The sequence below is a fragment of the Camponotus vicinus genome, unplaced genomic scaffold, assembly GCF_025532165.1.
Source record: "Camponotus vicinus isolate PSW18456_S1 unplaced genomic scaffold, iyCamVici1.0 SCAF_14, whole genome shotgun sequence".
NCBI lineage: Eukaryota > Metazoa > Arthropoda > Insecta > Hymenoptera > Formicidae > Camponotus > Camponotus vicinus.
This window is the reverse complement of record NW_028141950.1, coordinates 14,795,828-14,821,201: the sequence shown is the minus strand read 5'-3', so window position 1 is coordinate 14,821,201 and position 25,374 is coordinate 14,795,828. Positions and strand designations below refer to the sequence as shown.

The window sequence follows — 25,374 nt, the reverse complement described above, 5'->3', positions numbered from 1 at the left end:
AATATTACAGGAAGAGTTTACTTATACAAAAGCTTATATAAAGGAATAGCTATATATTTCCTGGATAACAAGCTTGTTGTACAAGCTTCTTTATAAGCAAACTCTTCCTGCAATATTTAAATTAGATTAGTAATGTTGAATGCTATTCGCATTAGTACATATACTCTTAAATCATTACTACGCAATAGAATTCAACATTATTAATCTAATTTAAATATTACAGGAAGAGTTTACTTATACAAAAGCTTATATAAAGGAATAGCTATATATTTCCTGGATAATAAGCTTGTTGTACAAGCTTCTTTATAAGCAAACTCTTCCTGCAATATTTAAATTAGATTAGTAATGTTGAATTACTCTTAAATCATTACTACGCATATAAGATAACGTAGAACATATAATGCATATTTACAACGAACTACTATGTAGCACGAAAGACCAAAGTAACAGATAGGTTATGGATGACAAAGCGCTCGAGCGCTACGCTACTTACCGCGAATATATCGCAACGCATCAGCATCCAATCAGCATCGCAGAAAAGAAGGCTTCAACGTTTCGATATATTCGAGTAATCGACTTAACATACACTTTTTAAGGTAGGAAACTATCAGGATAATGATGAGCTAATGAGCTAATAAAATAGCTAATGAAAAAAAAGTAAGTTAGATTTAAAATAGGTTAGATTTTATATTATTTATAAATTAATAATTATTTCCACATAAAGTGTAAACTCTTTTCGCATGTTTTAAATTATGTTATATTAGGTCATGAAATTTGTTAAGCAAAAAGGTGTTGGAGAAGTTGTTCCTGCTAATGGTCAAATTATCAGTCACTATATCGGATAATTTGAAGATAGAGAGGAATTTTTTATTGGACTTACTTTTCTGAAAAGACAAGAACATTTGTGTTTAAGCCAAGGGTGCATCATGTCTGGTTTAGAGATCGGTATATGTATTACACAGAAGTATGAAATGCTTTTGATACATCCTGGTGAAATTGTCCACCATGTATTTTACTCATTGGGGAAGTATTTATTGTCCATTTAATTAATTACTTTTTTTATGATAGGATTTTTTTGTGATAGGTGCATAATTATTTTAGTTCTTCAATTTATCTCTTTTCTCCTCATAAACCAAAGACAGAAGGTGAAGAACAGTTTAATATCTGACATGTTAATTGCAGTATTTAGAAATTATTAATGTATTAAATTAATATCATGGTTGAAATCATTTCCATTACTACATTATAATGATTTTTAACAATTATGCTTCTATTATTTTCTATAATTTAATTATTATAGACTTGTGATATTATCATTATAAAATAAGAATTAATAAAATCTTCTTTCAGTTACACACGGATATATTAAAAACAAATTTTAATACTTTTTCGAATAATTTTAAAATTGTAGGTAGTGGATTCATTACTGATAAGATCTATTAATTGGAGATACAGATAATGAATTATGACAATGATGTCTTTTTTGAAAAAGGACAATTTGTTCAAGTGAAAGGATACGTGAAAGCTATAAGTAAATTACATTGAAATGTTTTAAAGTTTCTAAAAATATAATATTTCACCTATTATTAATATTAAAATTTAATATGTAGTTAACATATTTTACTTCGAGGTTGTTTTATAGTTTAAAATTTAGAAATAATATATAGTTACCAAAGTTATAATTAAAAATATATTATATGTTAATTAACAGGAATTGAAATTTATTTGATATAAAATTAAAAACTTATATTCATAAGTTTATTAAAATATTTTCTCAGAGAAATTGTTGGTTTTATTAACGAAATTGAAGATCCAAACATAGTTGGTAAGACTCAACATTATCAATTATTAAAGTTTTTGGTTAATAATAATAATCAACATCGTGTTCAAGTTGTAGTATAGAATGCCAAAATTGATCATGTGAAACATAGCGCCGTACGTCCATACTGATTTAAGTATTTGTTTATAAATTAGTAATTCATTCTACATTGATAGTTTCGAGTTGCGACTAAGCCAATACAGTTTTCTATGTGTTAAGTTCTTCTTTTTTCTTCTTAACGGGTTCCTTCCACTTTAGCTTTGTGTCCAAAGTCATTCGAATGTACTTGGTTGTATTATTGTTCGGTATAATTTTCCCATTAATCAAAATGGGAGCGTTTATTTCTTTGTAAGTAAAATATATTAATCGATTTTGCTTCGTTTAGTTTAACGCTCCATTGTTTTGTTCACTCATTTAATTTGTCTAGCACACATTCCAATCTACATATAATTGAAAAAGCTTTTATTAATCTTTATTTTATAATTTTTACCAGACTATAATAATTAAATTAGAAAATGGGAAATAATGAAAGCATAGCAGTTAAAAATTATTATATATATAAATATAAATATATATATATATATATATATATATATATATATATACAGGGTGGGGCATTTTAATCGCCCCAGGCGGATATCTGGAAAACTAAGAGAGATACAGAAAAATGTTTCATACAAAAATTGTATGGTTCGGAGTGGGACATAAGATGGTACCTGGTTAATTGGTAAATTGGTAAATCATGGTAAATTGGTTTGACCTTGGGTGGCGTTGTCAAGGTCAGGGCAAGGTCACTTTGGATTTTTTAAATGGAACTCCCTATTTTTTATTACATATTTTTGTAGCTCATCTCGAGAGCTTTCCAAAACACTATAATTAAGTTAGTTTTCATTAAGTACTTTCCGAGTTATGAGGCTTGAAATCATTTCTTAATTTTACATAAACCGTAAAATATCTTGTAAAATATTCATTTTTCGATTATCTTACTTTAATACTTTTATGTACAAAATAATGAGAGAAATCAATTGGTGTAAAGAAAAGACATAGTTGTTTTTAAGAAAAAAAATGTAATTGTTAATTGCAAATTACATATTTTTTCTTCGAAACAATTATGTGTTTTCTTTACACCAATTGATTCCTCTCATTATTTTGTACATAAAAGTATTAAGGTAGGATAATCGAAAAATGAATATTTTACTAGATATTTTATGGTTTATGTAAGATTAAGATATTATTTTAAGCCTCATAACTCGAAAAGTACTCAATGGAAAAATACTTTAATATAGTGTTTTGGAAAGCTCTCGAGATAAGCTACGAGAATATGTAATAAAAAATAGGGAGTTCCCTTTAAAAATTCAAAGTGACCTTGCCCTGACCTTGACAACGCCACGCAAGTTCAAACCAATGGTACCATCTTATGTCCTCCTCCGAACCATACAACTTTTGTATGAAACATTTTTCTGTATCTCTCTTAGTTTTCCAGATATCCGCCTGGGGTGATTAAAATGCCCCACCCTGTATATATACACATGTTAATCAAAGAATGTATTTTTATTGATAAGTTTATTATACAAAATTTAGTTTGTAAGAAACTATTCTCTCTTAATACTTGTAACTAAAAATTGTTGGTACTTCAACATTTTCACTAAAAAAAAAAATTATTCCTAAATGACCTTAGGTATCTATTATTAAAATATTTTTTAACAATTTTAAGACACGCTATATATAGCATATTTATAAACTATTTTTAAATTTTGTATTACTATCTCCATGTTGTTAATATATTCAGATGATGTAAAATTTCAATTGTTTTAAAAAATCAATATAAAAAAAAGCCAGTCAATATGTACATAGAAACGCACAAATAAACACAGAACACAGGACAGAAGTTATTGAGAAATAGTTTTTTTGAGAGAGGAAAGTTTTTACAAACTAAACTTTCTATAATTAAAATATCAATAAAATTATAACTTTTAGTGAGTAAGATTATATTAATAAAATATAAAAATGTCTAAGAAGGTTTCAACAACTCAAATATCAGGTAAAAAATGTTATATAAATTTTAATTCCTAATTTGCTGTAATTAAAATAAAGTAGCAATATTTTATATTACATGTATGTATATATATATATATATATATATATATATATATATATGTTTATATAAATATATATAAACACATAAATTATTTACATCTAATGCAAATTGTAGCACTACTACTAACATTTTTGAAACTTATGATGAATTAGATGATTCTCTTGATTTTTGATTTGACTAAATGATTCAGAAATTTCTTACCTTTGTCTAACGAAAGGATAGTAGAAATATATTACATGATAAAATAATTATTATACATGTATATATGTTAATTAAAAAATATGTGAATTAATTATCTGATTTTTTTACAGAATTAAGTGTATATAAAATTCAAAAAGATATTTGTAGACTTATTTCTTCTATGAATTTGTCCAAAATTCTACAATTTCAATTAAACGTTTAAATTATTTGTTTATTTTCCATTGTTTATATACATACACATGTATATATGATTTTGTTGTGATAGGTGCATAATTATTTTAGTTCTTCAATTTGTCTCTCTTTTTTCCTCATAAACCAAAGATAGAAGATGAATAACAGTTTAATATGTGATATGTTAATTGCAGTATTTAGAAATTAATAACGTATTAAATTAATATCATGGTTCAAATCATTTCCATTACTACATTATAATGTTTTTTAACAATTACGCTTCTATTATTTTCTATATTTTAATTGTTATAGACTTATGATATTTTCATTATAAAATAAGAATTACTAAAATCTTCTTTCAGTTACACACGGATATATCAAAAACAAATTTTAATACTTTTCGAATAATTTTAAAATCGTTGGTAATGGATTCATTACTGATAAGATCTATAAATTGGAGATACAGATAATGAATTATGACAACGATGTCTTTTCTGAAAAAGGACAATTTGTTCAAGCGAAAGGATATATGAAAACTATAAGTAAATTACATTGAAATATTTTAAAGTTTCTAATAATATAATAGTACACTTATTATGAATATTAAAATTTTATTCTGTAGTTAATATATTTTACTTGGAGGTTGAGAATATGTCGGATATAAAAAAATAGGTTTTGAAAAATTATCTTTTCATTTTTTTTTTCCCTAATGGTCAAATTATGTCATTATATCGGATAATTTGAAGATAATGAGGATTTATTGATTGGATTTACTTTTCTGAAAAGCCAAGAACGTTTGTGTTTAAGCAAAGGGTTTGCGAGGAATTAGGTAACTTATTAAAATGGCAAAACACATATCCGATGCTGCGATGACTGGATTCTGACTCGAGTACATTAGAATTGATCAATTTATAAAAAACTTGCCTCATGTACAAGGCCATGCCATTTTTATATTTAAAACTATCAGGATAATGATGAGCTAATGAGCTAATAAAATAGCTAATGAAAAAAAAAATAAGTTAGATTTAAAATAGGTTAGATTTTATATTATTTATAAATTAATAATTATTTCTACATAAAGTGTAATCTTTTTTCGTATGCTTTAAATCAGTGCTGTCATTTACTTGTAACTTTCGGCCGGATTTCTTAGCTCACGCCTACCGCTCTCCTCTTACCGCGCGCGCCTTAGCAACCGCGCCACCGAACGCTCGTAACTAAGGAGCACGGCGGTAACCTCAGGCACGTGCGCGTCACAAATGTAATGTGGCAATCTATTTGTTCTCTTTATTGTTTATTAATAATAAAAATAATTATTCTATTATTAATTACGTATATGTTTTGTAACAATTTAAAATATTTGTGTTTTGAAACGTAATTACAATAAAGAGAACTTGGATAGATAGATTGCCACATTACATTTGTGACGCGCACGTTTCTGAGCGCTCCTTTGTTACGAGCAGCGCGAGCGGTAAGAGGGGAACAGTAGGCGTAAGCTAAGAAATCTGGCCGAAAGTTGCAAGTAAGTGACAGCACTGCTTTAAATTATGTTATATTATGTCATGAAATTTGTTCAGCAAAAAGATGTTGGAGAAGTTGTTCCTACTAATGGTCAAATTATTAGTCACTATATCGGATAATTTGAAGATAGAGAGGATTTTTTGATTGGACTTACTTTTCTGAAAAGCCAAGTATATTTGTGTTTAGGCCAAGGGTGCATCGTGTCTGGTTTAGTGATCGGTATATGTATTACACAGAAGTATGAAATGCTTTTGATACATCCTGATGAAATTGTCCACCATGTATTTTACTCATTGGGGAAGTATTTTTTGTCCATTTAATTAATTACTTTTTTTACTGTGTTCTACTTATCAAAATCTTAAATTAGAAGAGAAGCAGTCATTTAAGTATATAATAGAGTCAATTACATATTTTACATATTTCATTACATATTTTAATTTTAAAATAGCCCCGTAAGCAAAATGTTAGCAGTATGTCGGCAGACTGGTAACAGATTTAATCAAAGTATATCAGCAGACTGACATCAACTGCGTCCTCATTCAGCTTATATTCTGCTGACAGAGCCTGCTCACAGTATCTGACAGCAGATTGGTAGCAGAAATCCAGCAGGATCTGCGCACGCAATCTGATGGCAAATTGACAGCAAGCCGAACAAGATTTGGGCTTACTTATATTAATGTTGTATAAATGCAATAAAATTGATTATTACAGGTGCTAAATAAGAGTATTATCGGTGAGTTATCGGTTAATTACAATTTCTTCTGATATGACATAATGTATAATAATATATGTTATATCGTAATTATTCTCACATAACGAAGGACTAGTTCAATTTAATTAAATTAATAATAAAGTAAAAGTAATTTAATTTATAAATCGAGATATAATTTATTTAGAATTAAATTCTTGCTTTATGCTTCAAATAGGCAGTAAATGAATAATTTACCATTTATCCTATTGATTCCAATCAGTTTAATATTCTGAATCTCATCTGCTTGTATCAGATGTCAGAAATTAAAGTGATAGAAATAGTTACTATATTTTTGATCTTTTATTAATAATCGCGACTTTATATATATTTTTGGCAGAGATTTGATTGCGAGAAAGTATATCACATAGCGGTAAACGAAGGAACTATCGAATCATGCAAACCCTGTTCTGCTTCTGCCGTCAATCTGCTATCAGATATTGTGTGCGCAAATCCTGCTCGGTTTCTACAGGCAATCTGACATCAAATTTCGTCGCACAGATCCTGTTCCATTTCTGCCATCAATCTGCCGTCAGTTACATCAGCAGGTTCTACTCGGGTTCTGCTGACAATTTGATATCAAATTTCATTGCGCAGATCCTGCTCGATTTTTGTTACCAATCTGCTGTCAAAATTGCGCCGCACAGATCCTGTTTCTGCCATCAATGTGCCGTCAATTATATCAACAAGTTCTGCTCGGTTTCTGTTGATAATCTGTTGTCCAGTTATGTGAACAGATTTTGTTATATTTCTGTAGACATTCTGCCGACATCACAATGATATGATCAGAACCTGCATCAATTCTGTAATCTTTCTGTCGACAAAAATTTGTAACAGATTATCTGACAAGATCTGCTTTAGCAGACTTGGCTATTGGGGAGTAGGTAATGGATCCATTATTGATAAGATCAATAAATTGGAGATACAGATAATGAATTACGACAGTGATGTCTTTTTTGAAAAAGGACAATTTGTTCAAGTGAAAGGATATGTGAAAACTATAAGTATTAGGTGCGCAACTAAGTTCCCGCTGTTTGTCAATAGATTGCGCCACCAATAAGTGTTGGTCGATTTCGACATATCCAAAACGTCATGAATCAAGCTTAGACATATGGTAAACAAACCGTTTTGACACAGTAGTGATTTTGTTTTGGCGTCATATACTTTTGGTTGTGTGAAAATGTCTGATTTTGTGCTAAATAATCGTCATTTGCGGGAAGTGTTGATTTTCTTCTTTCATTCGAAGAAAACGGCGGCTGAAGCGCATCGAGAGCTCCACAAAGTTTACAGAGATGCTGCTCTAAGTGAAACAACGTGCCGTGATTGGTTCCGTCGCTTCAAAGACGGTGATTTCGATGTTGACGACCGTCCGCGTGAAGGAAGGCCAAAAACCTTCGAAGACGCTGAATTGGAGGCATTGCTCGATGAGGATCCATGCCAAACGCAACAAGAGCTTTCATCAGCATTAGGAGTTACCCGCCAAGCCATTTCCAAGCGATTGCATGCGTTGGGAATGATTCAAAAGCAAGGAACTTGGGTTCCTTATGATTTGAAGCCAAGGGACGTTGAGCGTCGTTTTTTCGCCTGTGAACAACTGCTCCAGCGGCAAAAAAGGAAGGGTTTTCTTCATCGCATCGTGACGAGTGATGAAAAATGGATTCATTACAGCAACCCAAAGAAAAGAAAGTCATGGGGACTGCCCGGTCATGCTTCTACGTCGTCGGCTCGGCCGAATATTCACGCTGCGAAGGTTATGCTGTGTATTTGGTGGGACCAGGTCGGTGTTATTTATTATGAGCTGTTGAAACCGAACGAAACCATCACTGGGGAACGGTATCGACTTCAATTGATGCGATTGAGCCGAGCACTGCGCGAAAAACGGCCACAATACGAGCAGAGGCACGAAAAAGTGATTCTACAGCATGACAACGCTCGGCCTCACGTTGCCAAACCCGTTAAAACCTACCTGGAAACGCTCAAATGGGAAGTCCTACCCCACCCGCCATATTCCCCAGATATTGCGCCGTCCGATTATTACTTGTTCCGTTCGATGGCACATGGTCTGGCTGATCAGCAGTTCCGCTCATATGAAGACATCAAAAAATGGCTTGATTCGTGGATAGCCTCAAAAGATGAACACTTTTACCGTAACGGTATTCGAGCTCTGCCAGAAAGATGGGGAAAAAGTTGTAGCTAGCGATGGGCAATACTTTGAATGATTCATTTGTAACCATTTTTTCACAATAAAGTTGCATTTTCATAAAAAAAACAGCGAGAACTTAGTTGCGCACCTAATAAATTACATTGAAATGTTTTAAAGTTTCTAATAATATAATAGTACACCTATTATGAATATTAAAATTTTATTCTGTAGTTAACATATTTTACTTGGAGGTTGAGAATATGTCGGATATAAAAAGATAGGTTTTGAAAAATTATCTTTTTATATCCGACATATTTGGTTAAAAATTTCTACAAAAATGAAGAAGTAATACAAATTAAAAAATTAAAAATATATAGTTAAAAAAACTAGAAAAAATGCTGCTAAACAATAAAATTAACGTATTCTTTCATATGTATTTACATTGCAGTTATTAATGTAACTAAATTAAAAATAGTTTTACATTAAAGATCCAAGTTAAATTTATTATTATTGTTATTATTATTATTATTATTATTATTATTATTATATTATTAATATTATTATTATTTTTTTGTATCTTTAATATATGTATATACTTTAAAATTTTGCGACGCCAAGTTTTTTAAATTAATATTAAAAATTTTTTTAATTTTGTATTAATTTTTAATTTTTGCGAAAATGTTTAATTTTTGTATTAATTTCTAAGAGCGGAGAGAGAGAGAGAGAGAGAGTTTTAATTTTTTTATTAATTTTTTATTTTTAACTTTTATTTAAACATATATTAATAAACATAAATATATTAAATATATTAATAAACATTTAAACATATATTAATAATATATATTATTCCCTAACAGTACACATATCCGAAAAACGTTTAGAGAACATCCAGATGATGTCCAGTTAGATGTTCTCTGAATATCCTCTGAATGTCTTTTGAATATGTGCTGTTAAGAATTATATTAATATTATTTTATTAATATATGTATGATTAAATGTAAAAGTTGTAATTTAAAAAATGCGAGAATATCGTTGGCGACAACGACAATTTTTCGTTAGAAACAAACAATAAGTAACAGAAGTAGCTATACAAGGCGGGTTCTAACTCAGGTCCTCTCAGGGGGGGTGAGGCGCGAGGGGATCTCAGCGGCGCGGGGGAATGACGTCACGCGGGACGGAGGGGATTTCGTAGGCGCGAGGGCTGCGGGGCAGGGCGGGGGACGCTTGTGTTGGATGTTTTATGACAAGTATAAACAATCATAAACCGATGTTCGGCTGCTTTGTACCCTTGCCGCGCGTGTGAGAGAGAACGATAATATCGCGTGCGAGAGAGAGAGAACGATAGCGAGACTTATAATTAATACGAGAGCACGCAAAGGATTGGAGCGCAAGGGAAAGGCGTGTAAATAATTGCATTTTTTTTTTTGTTACAATTAAAAATATATAATTTATTTAAATGTGTGAGTTTAATAAAATAAAGTATACAATATAAAAGAAAAATAATAATATATAAAATAGACCGTCGGGCTATGTTGGGGAAGCCGTTTCTGAAAACATATGCATTTCATTAGTTTAAATTATTTAATAATTTATTTTAAAATACTTTTGATATATAATAAATTAAAAGATACTTACAATGTTATCCATGACTCATCTATTTTAATTTATGCAAATAGGGCACATGTTGCAGGGCAATATTTGATTCAAACATTTTCTGCACCCTTTGCATGACATATTTTCCAAATGAACATAAGCTATGGTTCTATGTTCTCGAACAGAACTAATTTCTTCAAACTGATGCGGATCTTCTAAAAAGCATTCGGTACAATATTTTGATCCATTTTCCATATAGTAATAGGAAATGCAACATATCTTTGTTGCTTCATTGTATGTCATTATTTCAGGTATGCTTAAATCTCGCTGTTTCTTTTTGTAACCGTTCATCAAGAATATCGACACTATTGTCACTATCATAATCACTGTCCTTCGCCAAGGGTTCTATATCAGATCCATCATCTTCCATCTCTCTCCTCTCTCTCTCCTCTCTCTCTATCTCCATCCTCTCCGCCACAACTGGATCCATCCAATAATCATCATCATCCGTATCATCGTCGATGATAATTACGTTTTCTTCAGCCATTGCACAAGACCACCGAAACACAGAAGAGCAACGAAAGAAATGACACTCTAGTGCAGCAGACTTCTCTTCATTATATATATTTTTAACATAAACAATATAAACACCAGTATTCCTTTGAAGAGGATTGGATCTTAGAATCCCCTTCCTTTTTCTCTTTTGATGTACATGCTTTGTACCTTCGCTTCTAACATTCAAAAGATGAGAAAGGATTCGACGAAATATATAAGGAGGAGGAGGATTGAAAAATATCAAATCATAGTACGGAGGCGCGGGGTGGGGGACGCTTGGGGACGTGTTGGATGTTTTATCGCAAGTATAAACAATCATAAACCGATGTCCGGCTGGTAAACAGCGGTATTTGAAGAGGATTGGATATTAGAGCCGACCCAGAATTATTTTCCATATTTTTTTTTTTTCTAGGAAGAATTGCAACGTATCAGCGCCGATATTCGGCTGCTTTGTGCCCTTGCCGCGCGTGTGAGAGAGAACGAATTCTTTCTGAGATGTAAATAAATGATTATTATGATACACCATACTTATTTATTTTACACAAAGATAAAAACAGGTTTAGACGAAATACAGGGAGGATTGAAGCGCATCAAGTCACAGTACGTGATTTGAACGCGCATCAACACGTCGGTATAGTAAAACTATAGTCAAAAAGTATAGTGTTCTGTCAGAAAGTAGTGTTCTGTCAGTGTTGTGTGATAATATATATATATATATATATAAATGGAAGACGAAGATCACGCGTTGTCATCTGACAGTGACTGCATTAATGACTGCAGTGAGAACTCCACGGAATTCAGAGAGAAAATAGTGTCTGTTGCGGAAATTAATGCTTTAAACGCACGTAGTACAAAATTTTGTATCATATACAGTTATTATTCCACGGGTGGTGCTTTAGCTGTATGTCCTTCGTGTATGATTGCGTTGCAAGGCGTGGATAGCCAAATGATGTATGCTGTTCGAAAGCATAAAATTGAGACACTTGATGCGATGGATGGCCGATTCTGTTCAAGGTGTAGCGAGCCGTTGTATATAAGATTTCCGTGCAATATGTGCCCAATTTGCACTCTGTGAAGAAATGGAAAACGTCGAGCAGACTGAATGCGATCTGGTGGAGCGGTCCCGCCAAATTGCCACCTTGGGTGAATATTTTACATGGCTACAACGATGCAACGAGTACATCGAGTCGCTGGAAGAGCAAAGTCGAATCAAACGACTACGATTATCGATCGGGAATCGACAATCGCTGATTGCTCGGATCGCGCGACTCGAAGGTGCAAAGACTCGATTGCAGAGACAGTTTATGCCCAGTGGTGGTAATTACAGTGGCGACAATAACGCGGGTGCCAAATGTAGCGCGCATCAAAATGAACTTGTGTGGCACGAGATTGATACCGCGTTCGATAACCGTATTCTGACTGGTGCGGTGATAAACTATAATCATATCGAACCTCGTCAATTTCTCGATGACGCCAAAGACATTGTGATAGAACATGTGCAGGACGTTATAAGAAGACACTACAGTGTAAAAGTGAACACTATATTCAATGGTGAATTTGTGTCGGGTGATAAGCGCGCAAATAAAAGTACCAATACGAGAAACTGTGAACTCTTTCGCACATCCGATTTACACGAGTGGTACGAGCGTCGCGTTATCGAACCCAGTCTAGCATCGCTGGAAGAATTTCAGGAACGCGATAGCGGGTGGGCATTGTCGCAAATATTGAATTTGACTGTAAATATAAATAAGTATAATCCTATGCGCGCGGGATGTCATATAAAATTGCCGCGGGAGATTGTGATGAAGAGAGCGGTGATTAACGTACAATCAAAAGACAATGCGTGTTTCGCGTGGGCAGTGGTCGCCGCTCTATATCCCGCCGAAAGGAATGCGGAACGGGAATCATCGTACCCGCATTACGCTACAGTGCTGAATCTCCGGGACATTGAGTTTCCAGTGACTGTCAATCAGATTAAAAAATTTGAACTTGTCAACGATATTTCGATCAACGTGTACAGCATCGAAGAGAAGAACGGCATTGTTCCGATACGTCTTTCGCAGCAGAAACGGGACAAGCATGTGAATCTGCTATACGTAGAAGACGGCAACAATGTCGGACATTTCGCATGGATCAAAAATTTATCCCGGCTCGTGAGCTCGCAACTGAGCAAACACAAGAATCAAAAATATATCTGCGATCGGTGTGTATAATTTAAATAATTATAAGTTATGTAGCAAATTGTATATAAATCTTTAATTTTTAAAAAAATTTTATTTTCTTTTATAGATGCTTGCATTACTTTGGTTCGGACGACAAGTTGCAGTTACATACAGTAGACTGCGGAAAGATGAATGACTGCGCTATCCGGTTACCGAGCGATAAGGACAAGTGGTTATCGTTCAACAATTACAACAGGAAAGAGCAGCTTCCATTCATCGTGTATGCCGACTTGGAATGCGTTCTGGCCAAGATGGAGGAAGAGAAGAATATGTGCCAGCACCATCAAGTATTTAGCATAGCATATTATATACATTGCTCGTACGACAATTCATTATCAGCATATCATTCGCGTCGCAGTACCGATTGTATAGCATGGTTCGTCGAGCAACTTAAAATGTTAGCATTTCGTGTAAAAAATATTTAACTACTAATGTCCCTATGGTAGATTTAACATTCGAAGAGTGTGAAAAATTTAATAGCGCTACTCAATGTCATATATGCGAAAAACCGTTCGCGCAAGACGATACACGCGTACGCGATCATTGCCATTTGACTGGACGGTACAGAGGTCCCGCGCATTCAAATTGTAATTTAAATTATAAAGAGTCTTTCTGTATTCCGATAGTGTTTCATAATTTATCGGGTTATGATTCGCATTATCGAGGAAATAGCCACAGCGTTCGAAGGGAGAGTCGAGTTACTTCCAATAACGAAAGAGAAATATATATCGTTTACCAAAAATGTCGATCTTAAGGAAGAAAAACCAAAAAATCAAGTAAAATTACGCTTCATCGATTCATTCAAATTTCTTACGGCAAGTCTCGACAAATTAGCATCTTATCTAGATAAAGATAAACTGGATATTTTAAAATCAGAATTTCAAAATTTATCGAGTGAAAACTTCAAATTATTAACACGGAAAGGTGTGTTTCCATACGAATATATCGATTCCATTGACAAGTTGCAAGATACATGTTTACCACCGCGCGAATCATTTTACAGTTCCTTAACCGGTGAAACTATATCCGAGAGCGATTATGCGCACGCCGAGAACATCTGGACGCGATTCTCCATTCGAACGCTAGGCGAATATAGCGATTTATATCTTAAAATCGATGTCTTGTTATTAGCCGATATTTTTGAAAACTTTCGCGACAAATGTATCGAAAGTTACGGACTCGACCCTGCGTATTACTATACTCTACCCGGATACACGTAGGATGCCATGTTGAAGCATACCAAGATTACGTTTGAATTGCTTACAGACATCGACATGGTCATGTTTATCGAACGCGGTATACGTGGCGGTCTGAGTCAATGTTCGGGTAGATACGCTCGCGCTAATAACAAATACATGGAGTCGTACGATCCATCGAAACCATCATCATACTTGATGTACTTTGATGTAAATAATTTGTACGGATGGGCAATGTGTCAACCGTTGCCTTACGCCGATTTTCGATGGGTCGACGACGTGTCGAATTTTGACGTAGCATCGATCGCGCTAGATTCGCCTACAGGCTATATCCTCGAAGTCGATCTCGAGTATCTGCAACATCTTCACGATGCGCACACTGACCTACCGTTTTGCCCGACACGCGACAAACCACCTGGCAAGCGGGAATTCAAACTGCTTGCAACGCTATACGATAAAAAGCGTTACGTGATACACTACCGCAACTTGCAGCAGTGTACGCGTCACAGTCTTCGCGTTACAAAAATACATAGAATTTTACAGTTTTCTCAATCTCCCTGGCTTCGAAATTACATAGAACTCAATACACATTTTAGAACATTGGCTAAAAACGATTTTGAAAAAAATTTATACAAATTAATGAACAATGCGGTGTTTGGCAAAACGATGGAAAATGTGCGCAATCGCGTTGATGTAAAATTACTAACGCACTGGGACGGGCGGTACGGTGCAGAGGCAATGATCGCTAAACCAAATTTCCACAGCAGAAGCGTCTTTTCGGAAAATTTAATAGCTGTGGAATTGCGCAAACTCGAGGTGAAATTCTACAAACCAATCTACGTGGGTATGTGTATACTCGACATATCCAAGACATGTTTGTACGAGTTTCATCATGAGTATATGTCTCCCCTGTATCGCGACAAATGTAAGGTCATGTACACCGATACCGATAGTCTCATATATCACATTGAGTGCGAAGACATGTACAAAAATATGAAGCGCGACGTCAGCAGATTCGACACTAGCGATTATGCTGCGAACAATGCGTACGGTATGCCGCTCGTAAATAAAAAGGTACCGGGTCTAATGAAGGATGAAAATAACGGTGCCATAATGACCGAATTTGCCGGGCTCAGAGCAAAAATGTACGCATTACGAGTCGATGGGAAAAAGGATACGAAGAAAGTTAAAGGCGTCAAGAGCAACGTTGTCGCGAGAACGATAACGTTTGACGATTACACACGGTGTTTGAAAGAAGAAATTGAAATGACGCGCCAGCAGTCGTGTATACGATCGAAATTGCACCAAGTATACACAATCCGCGAGACAAAAATTGCTCTGAGTCCGTACGACGACAAGCGGTATATCTTACCCGAAACCACCGATACGCTACCGTGGGGGCATTATAAGATACCATTGTAAAATGTGTGTGTGAAAGAAATATTAATAAAGATTTTTGTATTTTTATATTTCATATATTTTTTGTAATGCATATCTCATACATCTTATATTAAAAAATACATGTACTATCGCAAGGAATATTGATAAGGATTTTTATGTATATTTTCATTTTTCAAATATTATATATGTTATACACATATATTTTTTCCAGAAAATTAAAAATAAACACTGTATGAATTAAATCACATTGTCTTTATGTATCCAAGAATTGTGCGAATTGTCAAATCCCAACCATTTCACGTAAACCTCGTCACCCCTCCTACGCAGTACTTTCTCCACGAGATACACGTCCGGATAATTCGCGCGATGCAACTCGTGCTCGTAGAACGCTCCAGCGATAGGTTTTTTACGATAATCCTCAAGTAGATAGCTTACGGGATTAGTATGCTGCACTTTTACAATTTTAAACACTTCGGTTGTCCAATTTGGCGTGTAACCTTTCTCAAAAATTGTCTTGTACTTGCTAACGCGTACCGAGTCACCTACTTTGAATTTTGCCGGACCCGCGATATTTACACGGTTATACACAGTAGCCAATAGTCTTTCAGCGACCGCGGGGGTAACGTCGACGGGTCGCATACCGATCGTTCGATGCTTGCGCGCGTTGTAATCCGATACGAGTCGCGGCAACGCGCTGATCCACTTGTAAGATCCGTTCAGCGTAAACATCTTCCACATGTCGTTTTTCAGTGTGCGATTGAATCGCTCAACGATCGATGCCTTCAATACTGAATATGTAGAATAATGATTGATGTCATGTTTCCGCATGAGCCGTTGCACGTCAGCGTTATAAAATTCCTTCCCCATATCAGTCTGTAAGTTTTTCGGACATCTTTTGCTATTTCGAATTATCTCAGCGATAGCGTCAGCTGTCTCGCTTCCGCCTTTACTCTTGAGTGGTGCGGCCCACGCGTGCTTGCTCAACGCATCGATGACTGTGAGTATGTAGTGGTAACCTCTGTTGAAACGAGAGTACGGACGCATCTCGACAATGTCAGCTTGCCACAGGTCATCGTATCCCCGCACTATGACGTGTCTTCGGGGAAAATTTTTTCTCGCCGGAGCGTGCAATTCGTTCACCAACTGCTGTTTCTCTAAACTATGTTGTTTCTTCGCTTCCTCGGTTATTCCCGATCGCCGATCCATCGTTGTTTCGATTCGTCGATCAAACGATGTGTTCCCCGAGTATCACCGTGCGTTTTATCATTCGTTACTGTTCGATAACCGTTTCTGACCCGTTCGATAGCCGTTCCTTACCGTTCGTTAGCCGTTCCTACCCCGTTAGTTGTCGTTCCTGCCCCGTTCGATAGCCGTTTCTGACCCGTTCGATAGCCGTTCGTTAGCTGTTCCTGCCCCGTTCGATAGCCGTTTCTGACCCGTTCGATAGCCGTTCGTTACCGTTCCTACCCCGTTAGTTGCCGTTCCTGCCCCGTTCGATAGTCGTTCCTTACACATTTGATAGTCGTTTCTGAGCCGTTCACTGCCGTTCTTGACCCGTTTGTTGCCGTGATTGACCCTGTTGGTAGTCGCTTCTAAGTAGTCCGTAGCCTCGTTCACAGTCGTTTCTGACCCGTTCGCAGCCTCGTTGGCAATCGTTTCTGACCCGTTCGTAGCCGTTCCAGAGTTGTATGCCGCCTCGTATGTAGCCGTTCCTGACGTGTTCATAGCCTTGTTCGCAGCCGTTCCTGAGGTGTTCATAACCTCGTTCGCAGCTGTTCTTGAATTGTTCGTAGCCTTGTTCACAGCCGTTTCCTCTTCGATCACTGCCACTCATTGTAGTTCGATAAGCCTTTGTAGATGTTCAATAATTGTACAATAGCCGCTGTTTAGCCGCTCGTAGCTGTTTCTGAATTAGTGTTAATCGCACGCTGAAGCTCGTTTATCGCAGTCTGCAAAGCTCGCACGTCCTTCTCGAACGCAGTCAGCTTCTCGTCTGATTCTTTCTGCTGATTCTTCAACGTTTTAACGCATTGTTCCACGTACAGTTTGTTGACTGCATCGGTATCAGCCTCAGGTTGCGCTACACGGCGAATCTTGCGCGACCTCGCGTCATAGTACGTAGCGACGCGACACAGAGCGTTTTGACGCAAGTAACTTGTCACCGATTTATCCCAATGATCGCTTGTTCTAATTGCTTCATTTCTCTGTTCGAATAATCCAAATTTGTTGATGGGCATTTTTTTTTTCTCGATGCGAGTGACGTCGATCGACTGAGCAGTTTCGTTGAGACATTGTTTAATTTATAATAAGGCCGACTTCGCGAAGTTCCTCTATAATCGACAGGATCTCGTTGTTGTGAGCGTTGTGGCCAGCTCGGCGCGAAGCATCGAGCAATCGTAGACGATCCACTAGCTCGTTGGGATCGTCCCAGTGCACGTAATCGATCTTATTGTCGGTTAGCGTCATCGCGCGAGGCATGGATACTCCCGTACCGCATTTTTTCTTTTTCGATTCGATCGACATCAACGGTGCAATTATGTGTTTATACTTGTATCCCCTGTTGCTCTTTAATTGACCTTGCGCATCATATTGGCGTTTATGCGCACTCGTCGCCATTAATATGCTCTTATATTTTTGCATATCCTCCTCAGTGTATATGTCATCATCGGGAATTCTCTTGAAGATCAACTCGTATAATCCAGGTGTACCAATGTACCTCACTTTGTCTATGATTATAGAGTCATCTGCGTCGATGTCGAATCGTTTGTTACCGAGCCACATTTCATTCTCGTTGAAATAGACACCGTACACGTGATCGATCTGATTTTTTTCGTCGCCACTAAGGAAAGCGCTCATGTACTTTTGTGGCAGTGGCCCGAAGTACTCACGTAACATTTTTTGACCTTCCAACGTTTGTAACATGTTTCGAACAGATGGTGATTCGAGCGGGTTGCCCGTGGTTTCGAAAACATTTTCGATTGCGAGTGATTCGGGTATCATGGGTTGTACGATTCTCGTTGTCGCGGACGGTGTGGAGGTTATCAGCGGTTCATCCGATTTATGCGATGTCGATAAACGATTCGCCTTCAATCGTTGTCTTTTTTTCGGTGTCGTATGCTCATCCTCCTCCTCCTTCTCCTCTTCTTCCTTGTACCGCTTGATGGGTAACGTTTTAATTATAGCGTTACTGTCCGGCTCGTTTTTCACCGCGATTAAGCTAGAGTTGTCGACGATTTTTTGTAGTGGCTCGATAATAGGTCTAAAATGGGTCTTGACCGCGATATCGTCGTCGATCTTGCCGGTCTTCAAAGCGCGATGTTTCTTGCGGATCGATTCGCTCGTTTTCTCAATCTCCCTCGCAATTTTTTCACGCTCGCGAACATTATCGCTTTCAGCCATGTCATCGACAGAGTGTCGGCAGCGACTAATCGTTTTGCGGTATCGCGAACACGTTAAATCCTTTTCTGTATCGCCCGTTCGTAAATGAGCTGTCCTTATCTATCACTAGGAATCCATACTTTTGTTGCCAACAAGTACGACATAATTCACTGAAACTTCCTCGTACGACATGTCGGTATTCACGTGATCGTTGTACACGTGTTTCAAGTTAGTACCGTCCTGTTTAAACAAGATCAGCAGGTTCGCGTTGTCGCGTATAAGATGTTTTGGTATTCTCGCGTACGTCTGACAGAGATAGAAGCAGTCGACGTTTGAATGACGACCCATTGAGAAGTACTCTCTTATCGTATTTTGCTTGTCGCACGCCACGTCATCGAAGACGAAAATCGAGTTTGGACGTGCCTCGCTCGGTGGAATGACGTCACTGTTATTGGAGAACGTAAAATAGCCGATTTCATCGATCGATGTCAACAAATTCTCCAGATATCGATATTTCGGCTGTTGCAGCGATTTCGAGTACACGTACACGTTCTCGAAACGTACACCGTGCGGACTTTCCAGTAGACTTATCAGAACGTTGGTTTTACCACAATTCGAGGGACCGCAAACGATCGCGCGTATAGTAGTCGGTAGCATCGTACCGTGCCTGCGCATCTCCGCATTGTCCTCCATTGATCGTAATCTGTCGTCGCAATTCGTCACGCGTATCGTCAAAGGTTGTCGCACGAATCTCATTTTTTTTCAACACTACCGATTGGATCGAACGCCTGCCTATTTATAGGTGCGCGAAATCACGAGTCGCTCAGTAAAGAAAAAATGTTCGTTCTGCTATCAAGTCCTTCCGACATTCGCGATTTGAGCGTCGAACAACTACAATTTGTGTCAAAAGTTCTGTTGCGAATGTGCGGTGATTACGTCCACTACGTGTGGGACAAACTTCCGGAACACATAAAAGCGGATCCGGAGGTTCAGACGTATCGTCGCTGTTACGAACACTACAATCAGCCGTGGCAGGAAACACACATCGACGGTCCGGCGCCATTGATAAAGAATTGCAGCGAATGTCAACGAAATTAGGTAGAGGCCTATTAAATCACGCGATAAACGCACTTCCGATCGAATTCCATATTCCCGGTTATCAGTTTTGCGGGCCAGGTACACGGTTGGAGAAGCGATTAGTCAGAGGCGATCGAGGTATCAACCCATTGGACGCGGCGTGTCGTGAACACGATATAGCATACTCTCGGAGCAGCGATCTCACCGAGAGACACGCGGCGGATAGGATACTCGCCGAGAAAGCGCGGAATCGCATCGTTGCGAGAGATTCGACTCTCAGTGAGAGAGCCGCCGCCACAGCTGTCTGGACAGCGATGAAAGCCAAGACGAAGCTCGGTATGGGTGTGAAGACGAAGAAAAGAACGGGGAAGAAACGGATACTTCCGGTAGCGAAATGCGGCGGTGTATTGCCGATTCTACCAATGTTGGGTGCGCTCGGATCCCTGATCGGTCGAGCGGCTGGTGTAGCGAAGGCGGTGAACAACGGAAAAGCCGCGCAACGTCAGTTGCAAGAGATGCTACGTCACAATCGTGCCATGGAAGGTCGCGGGTTATATCTCGCTCCTTACAAATACGGACGAGGAGCCTCAACGAGAAAAAAAAAAAACGTCAAAGAGACGCTAAAAATGCCGCAGGGCACAACTACCAACGTACAATTGCTGCAACTGGCAAAACGTATGCGCATTCCATATTTTAGAGGTGTTTTCATGCGCAACTCGTTACTGATCGGTGGTATATATCAAAACGAGAGCGGCATTGTAAATTTGGATAGCGTCGAAGGACCAGGTACTCATTGGGTAGCGTATGCAAAGAGGGGGAATCGCGCTATATATTTCGACAGTTTCGGCAATCTTCGACCGCCGAATGAATTGGTGCGATATCTCGGACGAAACGTAACGAAGATACAGTACAATTACACATCTGTTCAAACTTACGATCAGAGCATCTGTGGACAATTGTGCTTGCAGTTTCTTCGAACGGTCGATGCATGTGAATTTAAAGACAGATATTGCGCTATTTAACTCAGTATTCGTTAAACAGTTTCGTCGACATGTCTATGACGTTCACATTGACTGGGAAGAGTAGCGTTCTCACGGCAAACTTCTTTCCCACCATAGATTTGAGCGACGGCGAATACGAGCTCGGTCTAACGGATTTTGAGACTTATCACACGATACCGAATGTGAATTCCTCGAATAATAAATTTTACTTTAAGCAAAGACGACAAGGAAATTACGATTCCCGAGGGATCGTATGAGTTGCAAAATATACATGAATTTTTGAAACATGCAATTTCATGGAAACATCGCGATAAGAAAAACATTGACGGTGGTGACTATGAAGATGATGAATATCAGATAGTGCTCCGCGCTAATTACAATACAATGAGGAGCAAGATCAAATGTGCCTACAGAATAAACTTTACCAAACCCGACAACATTGGATCGCTGCTAGGATTCTCGAATCGTATTCTCGAGCCGCGAAAATGGTACGAATCAAACATGCCGATTAACATTCTCAACGTGAATATTATCCGTATAGAGTATAACGTGACCGCGGGTGCGTACAACAACGGCATACTCGTTCATACGATACATGAATTTTCACCGAGGATACCACCGGGATATAAGATATCGGAAACGCCTGCCCAGATCATTTACCTGCCGATCATCGCGCGGAGCATTACGGATTTAACGTTACGCGTTGTCGACCAGAACGGACGATTGCTCGATTTTCGAGGAGAAGAGATCACCGTAAGATTGCACGTACGTATGCGACGTATGAGATGCTCGTATTGAACGGATCGAAAGACGTGAGAGATAACGCAATCTTTACGAGACCAGCAACACCAACAACAACAACAACAACAACAACGTCGGCGTTCGCTAATATCAAATCATCCAAGAAAAAGAAACTCAGCGCATCGAACGTTGCGTTTTTACAATCTTTGGGATTTGCGGTGCGAAACAGCTGAACGATGACCGACATTCTCAACATCGGTGATGAACCGATTTTTGACAATCGTATCATCAAGATCGAGACTCACACGTACAACCCGTTCGCCAATACAACGTTCGGACACAGTGATGAGATAAGAATACCCATACAACAACAGGATCTGTATACATTGCCGTATGAGAGTTTCCTATACATCGAGGGACAACTAACGGAAACCAAACCAGCTGAAGGAAGTGATGTGGAACTGGCAAATAATTGCGCTGCATTCATGTTCGATGAGATTCGATACGAACTCGATGGCGTTGAGATTGATCGCAATAGAAACGTAGGAATAACTACTACGCTCAAAAACTATGTAACGGTATCATCCGATAGAAACGTGATTATGAAAAACGCCGGCTGGGATCCGTGGACCTATGAGAATGGACATTTCAATTTTTGCGTACCGCTCCACATGTTATTGGGATTTTGCGAGGATTATAAACGAGTGGTGATTAACGCTCGTCACGAATTGATCTTAATACGATCGCGCAACGATAATAATTGTCTGTTTGGAGATTCGACACTGGAACCTGTGATCAACATATTCAAGATACAATGGCGAATGCCACACGTGCTGTTGAGCGAGATCGAAAAACTGTCGATGCTGCGTGCTCTGGAAAGCGGACGATATCTCAGCATGGGTTTTCGCTCGTGGGATCTATACGAGTTTCCGCTATTGCAGCTTACAACCAAGCATTCGTGGGCCATTAAGACCGCGACTCAACTGGAGAAACCACGATACGTTGTCTTCGCTCTGCAGACAAACCGGAAAAATATCATGTCTGAGGATACGAGTCGATTCGACCACTGCAAATTAATCAACGTGAAACTCTATCTGAATTCGGAATGTTATCCGTACGACGATATGAATCTGGATTTCGAAAAAGGCAGATGTGCCATTCTCTACGACACGTACGCGCGCTTCTGCAAGAACTATTACGGATACGAGTATCTCGAGCCGAGTCTCTCCATCTTACAGTTTCAACGTCAGGGTCCGTTCGTGATTATCGATTGTTCTCGACAAAACGAATCGGTTAAGAGCGCAACCGTGGATGTGAGATTGGAATTCGAATGTAAGGAGAACGTGCCGGCGAATACCACTGCGTACTGTCTCATCATACATGATCGTGTGATCCAGTACAATCCGTTGACCAACGTTGTACGCAAAATCACCTAAGCGATAACATCGACACAAGAGAGGGGAGGAGAAGCAGGATATAAATCAAAGTGCTGCGAGATGATTTTAGAGTTTTGTCATTCATCTCGACTAACGTATCGAAGAGAGAGATCTCGTCATGTCCGTACCAACGTTTGTGGATCTGCAAGGATTTATTGTCGGGAGAAATTTTGTCGTGAAGGAAGCTGCGGTTCTGAGAAAGGGATATGTTCTCTCGCATTACTTTTTCGCAAGTCCCGTACCGTGGAGCGTGCTTACAAAATCTGAGCGATGTCAAGTCTCATGGGTGATTAGAAATCATCATGGATTACAATGGGAAGATGGAAACGTTCCGTATGGCTTGGCTCAGCGTGTAATTACAACAGCTGTCGTTGGTACGATACACGAAGAAGTAGAAGAAGAAGAATCGTCTGCCGTGTACGTTAAAGGACTTGAAAAGCGAAAATGGCTGACCGATATACTAGACGATGCGGGAAACGGCTATATTATTGAAACCTTGGATGCAGACTATGAAGATATTGATTCTCTAAATAAATTAGATATTACTAATAGTATGCGATGTGGAAAACATGTTAAGAATTGCGCATTACAAAATGTATTCAAAATATTTAACTGGTGGTCGCAACGCCAGAAAGAATTGCAAGAAAATAAAATATGTAAACATTAATATGTTTTATCTCTTATTTCCCCTTCCTAGACCTTCCCTTGCGTTTCTAAGAATTTTTTGTCTGAGCGTTGTCTCCCCTTCTCCTAAAATTCAAAGCGTTAGAAGCATTGATCCCCCCATCACATTATACTTTTGGAAGATGAGCATCATGTATACTCGGTTATTTCTTATACGATCAGTGTCGCGTTAACACCGCTCTCGTGGTTCACTTTTCATAACTCCCAGAGAAATGTATTACGTCGAAAGAAACGGAAACAGAGGCAGCGGCATCGGAAGACGCGTGAATAATTACGTACCGAGTCGTGATAAAACTCCATCGTTTGAGAACAAATGTGATGAGTAAGTTTTATTTAACTTTTTCTATTTTTCGATATTACAAATTGTATTATTACTATTATTTTAATTTTAATTTTTCTGTAGCATTTCGTTGGAACGTCGTGCGGTTCGTATACTAGGTAGACGATACGCATTGACAGCTACGGAATTCAAATTCCTCGAAATTGGTATCAAGGTGAGTCCACCGAGTTACGTGGAGATTGCCATAGGAGATCATCGAGGAAAGGAACTGATATTATCTCTCGAAACGTGGAAGGGACTCTACGAGCAACGTCGCAATATTCAAAATTTACTTTGGAACAACTCTAAAGATGACTACAATTTCATAAGCGTTGGACCGCTAACAGTGAGAGTTCGTACGATTAACGACGTCAAACTCATAAGTCTCGAATCTTCAAACGTATGCTTGATGATGGTCGAATCGACATTACATCGTATGTTCGATCTCGATCAATGCATAGGTGTAACTTTTGATCGATTGGGTAAAATTATCGAAACAGTTGATGTCAAGTTTACGCAATTCTCCAATATCGCGTCCACTGTAATAAATCCAAAAGAAATATCGAATGTAATACGCGCGAGTGACGCTTTCAACAAGCATCAACTCGTCGATTGCGAGCTGGCAGCTTTAGTTTTTAGTCCATAGTACGTAAGAAAAATATGTAAAACAAGAATAAAGAGTTTTAAGTCTAAATCATGATGTAATTTCTTCGCACGCATTTCCATCCACACAATCCTCTTCAAAGGAATACCGCTTATATTGTTTAATTCGAAAAAAATCTAGAATTACTTATATTGTGGGAGAGGGGGTGTATCGCAAGAGCACAAAGCTATTTTGTTTGCGAAAACATGTCCCGACGCGTTAGTCAGCCTTAAGACCCAATCCTCTTCAAAGGAATACCGCTTATATTGTTTAATTCGAAAAAAAAAAATTTAGAATTACTTATATTGTGGGAGAGGGGGAGGGTACCGCGAGAGCCATTTTTGTTTGCGAAAAACATGTCCCGACACGTTAGTCTCGGGAAGACCCAATCCTCTTCAAATACCGTTGTTTATCAACCGGACATCGGTTT

At 37.8% G+C, this 25,374-nt stretch overlaps 3 protein-coding genes and 1 pseudogene across 4 annotated transcripts in view; all 4 read left to right on the top strand.

Annotated features, from left to right (window-relative positions):
• LOC145965791 (uncharacterized) overlaps nt 1-25,374 on the top strand; it is a 113,232-nt pseudogene that overhangs the window by 16,492 nt on the left and 71,366 nt on the right. The gene's annotated exons all lie outside the window — the stretch shown is intronic.
• LOC145965606 (uncharacterized) lies at nt 11,704-13,493 on the top strand. The gene is made up of 2 exons (XM_083089272.1): nt 11,704-13,049; nt 13,136-13,493. Exons 1-2 carry the CDS (start codon nt 11,926-11,928, stop codon nt 13,491-13,493), a joined length of 1,482 nt encoding a protein of 493 aa, XP_082945398.1. The 5' UTR covers nt 11,704-11,925.
• LOC145965125 (uncharacterized) lies at nt 14,526-15,686 on the top strand. Its single transcript, XM_083088465.1, has one exon. The coding sequence runs from the start codon at nt 14,904-14,906 to the stop codon at nt 15,684-15,686; it is 783 nt and encodes a 260-aa protein (XP_082944591.1). The 5' UTR covers nt 14,526-14,903.
• Nucleotides 24,375-25,025, top strand: LOC145965605 (uncharacterized; the record flags this gene model as incomplete). The annotated part of the gene is made up of 1 exon (XM_083089271.1): nt 24,375-25,025. A coding segment is annotated over one exon (573 nt), but the record flags the coding sequence as incomplete, so codon positions are not given.